The sequence below is a fragment of the Terrapene carolina genome, unplaced genomic scaffold, assembly GCF_002925995.2.
Source record: "Terrapene carolina triunguis isolate 2854851 unplaced genomic scaffold, T_m_triunguis-2.0 Scaffold33697, whole genome shotgun sequence".
Lineage (NCBI taxonomy): Eukaryota > Metazoa > Chordata > Testudines > Emydidae > Terrapene > Terrapene triunguis.
The window spans coordinates 1-8550 of record NW_020698048.1 but is presented as its reverse complement, the minus strand read 5'-3'; the positions used below and the strand labels follow the sequence as shown (position 1 = coordinate 8550).

Below are 8550 nucleotides of genomic sequence, written 5' to 3'. Positions count from 1 at the left end.
CCCCCTGCTCTAACCCACCAGCCCCCACTCCCCTCCCAGAGCCGGGGCGAGAACCCAGGAGTCCTAGCTCCCAGACCCCCCGGCTCTAACCACCAGCTCCCACTCCCTTCCCAGAGCTGGGGAGAGAACCCAGGAGTCCTGAAACTGAGCGGGGGAAGTGTGTGTGTGTGTGTGTGTGTGTGTGTGTCTCTCTCTCTCTCTCTCTCCCCTATGTGCGCCTGGGGGTGGGTATGGAGGCTGAGGGGTGACAGGCCCTGCCCTGCCATCTTACCCCCACCCTCTCCCTGGCCCTGTGTGTCCCCCCCAAGCCGGCTCCCGGCGGGCGGAGGTTCCTGTTGCTGCCCGCGGTCCCTGGCCCTGTGTGTCCCCCCCAAGCCGGGGCCCGGCGGGCGGGGGTTCCTGGCGCTGCCCGCGGTCTCACCCCGCCGTTTCCCCGCAGCGGTTCGAGAAGAAGTACAAGGCGGAGCTGAGCGGGGGCACGGTCTCCAAGGGGACGCAGTTCGAATACGCCTGGTGCCTGGTGCGCAGCAAATACACCGACGACATCAAAAAGGGCATCGTGCTGCTGGAGGGTGAGTGACGCCCTGCGCCCCGCTCCCGGCTGGGGTCCCCCCCGGCTCCATCCGGCTCTGCCCGGCCAGTCCCACTGAGCCAGACACCCGGCAAAGGCATGCCCGCACCTCTGGGAACCGTGCCGCCGGGCAGGGTGGTCCCGGGGTTAGCGCAGGGTAGACTGGCCAGGGCACCGCCCTGGAGGCCCCCCCCTTGGGTCTGTCTGCCTGGTTCTGCCCTGAATCGGGGGGAGGGGGAGCTGGAGCCAGAGCCCCCGGTCACCCCGTCTCCACTCTACCCTCTAGAGCTGGTGCCCAAAGGCTGCAAGGAAGAACAACGCGACTACGTCTTCTACCTGGCCGTGGCCAATTACCGGCTGAAGGTGGGTGTGTGTGTGGGGGGCATGGCTGCCCCTCAGGTCCCAAGGTCCTGGGGTGGCTTGGGGAGCTGTCTGGGGGCGGTGGCCTCAGGGTGCTGGGTCTTGGGGAGCTGTGCCTAGGGGCTGGGCGCTGGATGGGACAGGCTCGAGGGGCACAGGGAGCGGGTTATATGGACTCTGGGACCCTCAAAGATCAGGGACAGGCTGGGGGGGGGCGAGGGCGGCCCGTGTCCCGCTTTCCTCCCTCCGCGGACGCGGAGGGATGCAGGGAGCTGACTGGGGGCTGACCCACAGCAGAAAGGAAGCAGGTTAACTTTCCTGGCCCAGGTACCGGTGGGGGAACGTCCCTGCCTGATCGCAGGGTGGCTCAGCGGGGCTCCATAAACCCGTTGCCGGGCGGGGCCCTGTGCTGGCGGGGTTTTATGGACTCTGCCGCCACAGCTCATAAACCGCGAGGCGCTGATAGGCGAGGGAAGGGCTGGGCCCCGGGGGGAGAGGATCGAGGAAAGATGGGGTGGGGCGTGTATGGGGCGGTGGGCTCGGAGCAGGGAGCGGACGATGCTCGAAGCTGATCAGTGGGAGGAGGGTAACGGGGTGGGAGGAGACAGGGAGGGGGTTGTGCCATGGGAGGGATTGAGGGGCTGTTGGGTGGGTGGCCGGGGAGGGTAGCGTGGGTGCTGACCACCCCCTGTCCCCTAGGAGTACGAGGAGGCCCTGAAGTACATCCGGGGGCTGCTGAAGACGGAGCCCAAGAACACGCAGGCACTGGAGCTGAAAAAGCTCATTGACAAGGCCATGCAGAAAGGTCAGCCTCCCCCCACGGCCGCCCCAATCCCGTCCTCGCCTCGTCCCAGGGAGGGCGGGATCGGCCAGCCCCTCTTCCCGCCCTGACCCCGAAATCCAGGCTGTGGGTCTCCCTCTCGGCCCTGCCCACGCTTCTTCCAGCCGGGCCCCAGTGCGTCCCTGCATCCCAGCATGCATTGCCCCACCGGCCTGAGGCATGATGGACGAGCTGGCTGGATTTTCCCAGCATGCCCCGGGGTGAGGATGGACCTGCCAGATTGGGGGGGGGGGGGGGAGAGGTGGGCAGGGCCTTGCGGGCGGAGGCCCTGCCCCCGCGGCTAAGCCCTGTGTTTTCTCTGCAGACGGCCTGGTCGGCATGGCGATCGTCGGCGGCATGGCCCTGGGCGTGGCCGGCCTGGCTGGTCTCATCGGATTGGCCATCTCCAAGTCAAAATCGTAACCCTCCCGTGCATCCCGCCCTTGCCCCTGTTCTCCCCTCCCGCCAGGCCTGGGAGCCCACGCGCTAACTCCACTCAGAGTCACTAATCGTCCCCCTCCCTGCCCTGGGACCCCCCCATGCTCTCGGGTGGCTAATCAGTGCAATAGGGGTTCGGACACATGGGAAGAAGGGTTGGGGGGGGCCGATTGGCCGGCTTCCCTTTTCCCAGGCAGTAGCGGGAGATGGCTGGGGAGCCTGGAGCGGAGACGTCTCCAGCCGCGCACGGGAGCGGGCGGTGGTTCTCTTGCAGGGGGCCGGGGCAGGGTCTGAAGTCCGGCCACCAGTCTCCTCCGTTTCGGGCCCCGCTGTGCCAGGATTCCCCCGCCCCGCGCCCCTGCGGGCTGGGCGGGAACAGAGGGGCCGTCCCGGCTGCAGGCTTTGCCGGCTGGGCCCCAGGGCAGATCTTCCTTTCCTGTCCCTGCTCTAACCGCTGCCTTCGCACTGTAAATAAAGGTTGGTTTTGATTTGACCCGTAGGGGGATCTCAGCTTTAACCCCTCCCGGCTGGCTCAGCGCGAGCGGGTGTGGGGGGCACGCGGGTGCGGGGGAATTGCTGGCTGGGAGAGAGGGCACCATCTCCCCACAGGTAGGGGATGGGAGCTAGAGTCGATGGAGTCATCGGAGCCCCACAGCTGCCCCTCTCAGGCTGCAGGCAGGAGGCCACGGGCGATGGGCCCTTTCCGCCCATCCCCTCCAGCCAGCCCTTCTCGCCTGCCAAAGCTCATTTCCCGGCTAATAAATGTCTTGGGGCGATAAGCGGCTCTCCTTGAACCCCGGACTCTGGCCGGGAGCAGTAAAAGCACGGGCACGGCCCATGGCAATACAGCCAATTGCAGCGTAAACAGCTGGGCCCCTTCACACGGCAGGCAGGTCTCTCACGCAGGCCCTGCTGGCCGGGCGATTGCATTTTTGTTCTTGCCGCTACTCCGGCTGCTGATGCTGGGGAGGGGGGAGCAGGCAGCCGCCCTTTTGTGGCAGATTGTTTGGGGCCAGCCTTTGCTAGTCAGCAGGATGTTCGCCCGGAGGGCTCTGGCTTTGTCCCGGAAAGCGGGTGGGGGCCTTTGATTGTGCTCTTCTTCTCCCCCCCCCCCCCCCCCACGGGTCCAGTGGCCGACCGCCACCTCAGCTGTGAAGTCAGCGGGATTGAGTTCTGATTTCTCCTCCTTGAGATAACAACCTTCTACTACCGTCAGCTCCTGGAGCTGGTCCCTGGAGTGCAGGGGAGAGCAGGCTGGGGTGAGGTCTAGAGTTCAAACCCTGCTGCTGATGTGTCACGCAGAGGTGGTTAGTTTCAGCCCTTGGAATTTATTCCCCCCTTGTAAGAAATTCCAGGCAAAAAACTCCGTTAAAAAAGATGGGAAAGTTGCAAAGCCAAGCGGCCGCGAGCCAGAAAAAGCCCTTTTTACCGTCTCCTCACCCCCAATGCATCCGGGCCCCCTGGGAAGATTGTACCTTTAGGAACCACCAATGGGGCTCAAGCCTGGGAAGCGGCGACTCTGAAATGGATCGTGGGGTCATGGTGGATAAGCAGCTGGCCAGGAGCTCCCAGAGCGACACTAAATCGATCCTTGGCTGCGTAGACGGGGGGATCTCTGGTAGGAGGAGAGAGCTGATTTAGCCCTGGGGCACCCACTGCATCCGGTTGCGGCCACCCGAGTTGCAGATGGCCGTTGATCAGTTGCAGAGGGGTCGGAGAAATGCTACTAGAAACCGTGCCTGAGAGGGGGATCCAGTCACCCCTTTGCCTCCTCTTTAAGCTCAACAGAGCGAGCATTTTCAGTCTCTCAGTTCCTCCGCGGGGACCAGAGATTTGATAACCGAGGGCTCTTCTACCCGGCAGACCAAACTTCCTGGCTGGAAGTTGAAGCTAGATAAATTCAGAGGGGGAAAATAGTTGCGGATTTTTGCAAAGCACGTTGAGCTCTCTGGCTGGATAAGACCCGTGGGCTATCGGAGTCAAATCGTTGTCACCTTTAGCCATCGTTTGGGGCCTGGGTGGGATCCTGTCTCCCGGTTTGGAAATAGCGGGCTAGCCTGGTTGGGAGAGCGGGCTAGAAACGGTTCCCTGCTCTGGGGGAAGGGGGGCTCTGGGCTCCGTGTGGAGATGTACTTTCCCAGGGGATGGGGGACTGGCTCGAGACTCTGGTTTGTAAGAGCGGAGATGTGGGTCTGTGCCCAGCGTTTTAACTGGAAGACAGGAGGCGGGTGGCTGGGGTGGAAGAGGCGAGCAGGCCGGGCCAAAGCATGAGCTAAAATGCTCGGGAATATCCCGTCTTTCAAATGTCTCCAAGAGCTCCCGGGGCTGGCTGCTTCTCTCCAGGTTTCCCCGTCGCTCGGGGACTTCAGATCCGGGGGGGGGCAGACGTGCCAAGCCAAGGGGTGTAGGGTGAATTACACCACGTGGCGTGCAGGAGTCCAGCTAGATGGTCTCCTGGCCTAACATACGTCTGGCTCTGTATAACACACAAGGGTCTGTGCCGGCGTGAATGTCCCTCACGCGTCTCTCCGTGCGCCAGCAGAGTCTGGCCCTTTGCTGGATCGAAGCCCTGTAGATCCTGTCCTCTAGTGGTGGCTTTGGCTCGTGGTCAGTCATGGGAGCAGGAAACTCATGAATCTCCAGCCGCTGTTCTAATTTCAGCCTCTTGGCCCATCCTCTCCCCTCTGGGCGTTGGCCGCCAGCCGTAATTCATGTGTTGTTGTGCCCCGGCGCGGCCGGCTCGACCTCCACTTGCCTCTGCTGGCCTGCTCTGAACTTGTGCTTCTTGGGTGGTGTCCTTTGGATGACTCATAAGAGCTACTCGACGTGGGTATTTTTCCCCAAACTAAAACAAAAATGCCCAGCTTTGGGGGGCTCCCAGAAAGTGGGTGCAAAGTGGCTGTTTCACGTGTTCTGTGGAAATTGGATGGAAACTCCTAAAAACTGGATTTGGGTGGAGGGGGCTTAAAAATTCTGATTTTTTTTTTTTCCTCAAAACCCCAATTTTTCATTTGGGGCTGGAGCGTATGAGTCCTGCCACTTCTGAAATGTTGGAGCCGAGGGGCCCAGAGCTGATGGCTGGATCCTAGCTGGCCAGTTCTGGCTTCTCCTGGCTCCGAGAGACGGGCTCGCCAGCCTCTCTAGCAATCCTGTTGAGTTGCAGACCCGACCCCTTCCTTGTCTCCGCTCCAAGAGCAAATGGAGTTGAGATGCGCAGGCCGGTAACGGCCGCCCCCCCCGTTTTTGACACGGTGTGATCACCGAAAGGGAGGCTTGTACTTGTCTCGGAAAAGTCTCGTTATTTTTCCAGCCCCCCGCACCCACACGTCATAAACTTGGATGTATTTTTACATCGCGCAGTAAGAATGAATGGGTCTTTTTTTTTTTTTTTTTTAAATCAGCTTGATTTGCAGCAATATGTAAAACTGACACGGCTGCTTTCCCCGAAGTATTTGAGGGTGAAAATCATGCCGATCTTCGGGCGTTCCTGGGCTTGTAAACAAACCCTGGCATTTACTAGCTCGCTGCCTCGAGGGGGTGAAATCCTCAGCTGCTCCCTTTCCCCTGGGCTCCGTGTCAGCTGGATCCAATTGATTGGTACCACTTGCCTCTTCCAAGTATTTCCTTATCTGCTTTTTATCTCTAGCTACTTTTTACGAGCTCCCTCCTGTAAACATGCGGGTTTTTAAAGAGACAGCGCTCCCGGCCTCCTCCCCCCATCCTCTCGGGCCCGAAACGCCCCATACGCGGTGCCTTGGAGGCATCTCAATGCTGCCGCGAAGGAGACGTGGGTCTATGCACCTAAATACCTTTGAGGAACGTGGCCAGGAGGTCCTATTGATTCCAGCCTGCAGGCCCCAGCGCTGCCTTGGGTTCATTCCTCCTTGAACTGCAGTTGATCTCTTCGAGCAACTATCCAGCCTTGATTTTAAAATTTCCACTCTTGGAGCATCCTTATGTTCATAGATTTGTAGATTCCCCTGGCCGGCAGGGACCGTGGCGATCACCTGGTCTGATCTCCTGTAGAACGTCCCCCCGAGCTACTTCCCAGAGCCGATCTTTTAGAAGCATGTCCAGTCTTGATTTAAAAATGATCGGTGATGGAGAATCCATCAGTGTCCTTGGTAAATCGTTCCCGTGGTTAATTATCCTCACCGTTAAAAATTCCATGCCTTGTTTCCACTCCGAGTTTGTCTCACTTCAACCTCCAGCTGTTGTTAGACTTTTCTTGGCTGGTCCAAAGAGCCCATTATTAAACGGTTGTTCCTGGTGTAGCTTCTTGTAGACGGATCAAGTTCCCCCCCCCCCCCCCCCACCGTCTCCTTGATCGTGCTCCTTGCGTTTCTCATGCCAAGGCAGGTTTTCAAATCCTTCTCACGGCTCTTCTCTGACCCTTCTCCAATTTATCCACTTCCTCCTCAAATTGTGGGCACCAGAACCGGACCCAGGATCCCAGCAGGGTCAAATCCAGAGGTAAAATCACCTCTCTGCTCCTACTCAAGATCCGCCCCCGTTTACGCGGCCCTGGATCGCATTAGCCCTTTCTGGCCACAGCATCATGTGGGGACCTCGGTGAGGTGCATGTGCCGTGAAGTGGTGGAGACGCGGGTTTCCTGGGCTGTAGCCGGGAAAGGCAGAACCTGAACCCATGGCTGTGAGATCAGGGTCCCCATTTTGCTGGGCTCTGAGCCTGGGGGACCCCCCCCCCTTTTGTGCCGGGCACTGCACAGACCCTGGTTTGCTTGTGCCAATGAGCGGTTTCCCAGCGTGAGGCCATGGGCACCCCAAACCTGGTGCCTGGTGGGGTTTGCTCCTGGATGACCATGTAAGCAAAGCATGGGCAAAGGGGCCTCCTCGGTGCCCGGTGGCACCCCCCAAATGCCCAAACTATCTGGGGCAGGCAAGAGACAACTGCCCGTGGGCCGTGTCCGATCATACAGCACCGGTTCCTCTTCGCTGCTGCCCCTGCCCCACGGGCGGGCCTGCCCCATATCCGATAACAAACCAGGCTCTGTATTTAATACAACCTGGCACCAGCCAGGACCCTCGCTGATCCTCGCATCTGGTCTGGATCAGTTTTCCACATGGGGCTTCCTGCTGCCAACCCAGATCTGGTGGGCGAGCTAGTGGAGGGGAAAGGGTGGAGGCGCTGATCCGGGATCCGCCAGGGGCCTTGGGAAGCTGTTGCCGACGGTTATTCCCAGGGTGTTTATTACACCCAGAGTGTCACAGTGAGAGATAAGGTTCCCCCCCTGTGTCAGGCGCTGCAGGGCTGCCCCCAAGATGGGGGTCCCCCTTGTGCCAGGCGTGGCCCAGACCTAAACGAGGCACCGCCCCCAACAGCGTGGGGTCTCCAGAGATGGAGAAGGGTTTTCAATCCCATTTGCCAGATGGGGAAACCAAGGCAGGCGGGACTCACGGTGCGATTTGAACCTGGCTCGCTTGTGTCCCTGTAGCAGCAACTTGACTGCAAGCGCCAGCCGTCCTCCCGGGCTGTTTGCGGCCCTGCGAGCGCTCCTCCCTAGCCTGGGCGCCTGTCCTCGGCACTGAGAGCAGAACCCTTCGCCCCAGGTGTCGGGTGCCTGCTCTCGGGGCTGGGGTCCCTGTCTAAGGAACGGCACAAGGATCAGCTGGATGCAGGACCCCCGTGCCGAAGGGGGGGGGGCAGGGTTGGGGCACTGTGAGGCCAGCCCCTTGCTGCTGGCCCCAGCCAGCGTGAGCCTATCAATCTACCACGCAGCAGCGCGATGAGTGGCCAGTGTGCCAGGATCCGCCGTCTCTGCTGGGCTGCGTGGATACATGCTGGGCAGGAGGCCGCATGGCCCGGCTGGGGATTGGGGCCCTGTGGGGTCAGGTGCGGCGCAGACCCACAACGAGGGAGTTCTTGCTCCAGAGCCCTTACAGCCTAAATAGACGAGGGGGTTGCAGGAGAGGAACTGAGGCACACAGAGGGAGTGATGGGCCCAAGGTCACCCTGACGTGGGGAGAGAACCCAGGAGTCCTGGCTCCCAGCCCCCTGCTCTAACCCACCAGCTCCCACTCCCCTCCCAGAGCTGGGGAGAGAACCCAGGAGTCCTGGCTCCCAATGCCCCCTGCTCTAACCCAGCAGCCCCCACTCCCCTCCCAGAGCCGGGGAGAGAACCCAGGAGTCCTGGCTCTCAATGCCCCCTGCTCTAACCCAGCAGCCCCCACTCCCCTCCCAGAGCTGGCGAGAGAACCCAGGAGTCCTGGCTCCCCATCAGTGCATCCTCTTGACCCACAGGTGTGAGTGGGGGGGTGGCTGGTGGTAGGTAACTCCGCTGCCCGCACAAGCGGGGCATGGGCAGGTGTGGCCTGGTGCAGCCCAGCCCCGGGGGGGGGG

The 8550-nt window shown here is 61.1% G+C and overlaps 1 protein-coding gene across 1 annotated transcript; it reads left to right on the top strand.

Annotated features, from left to right (window-relative positions):
• Positions 1 to 439: 439 nt before the first annotated feature.
• FIS1 (fission, mitochondrial 1) lies at positions 440 to 2682 on the top strand (the record flags this gene model as incomplete). Its single annotated transcript, XM_026663450.1, has 4 exons — positions 440 to 572; positions 858 to 934; positions 1631 to 1736; positions 2077 to 2682. Coding segments are annotated over 4 exons (414 nt in total), but the record flags the coding sequence as incomplete, so codon positions are not given.
• Between the last annotated feature and the right edge of the window lie 5868 nt (positions 2683 to 8550).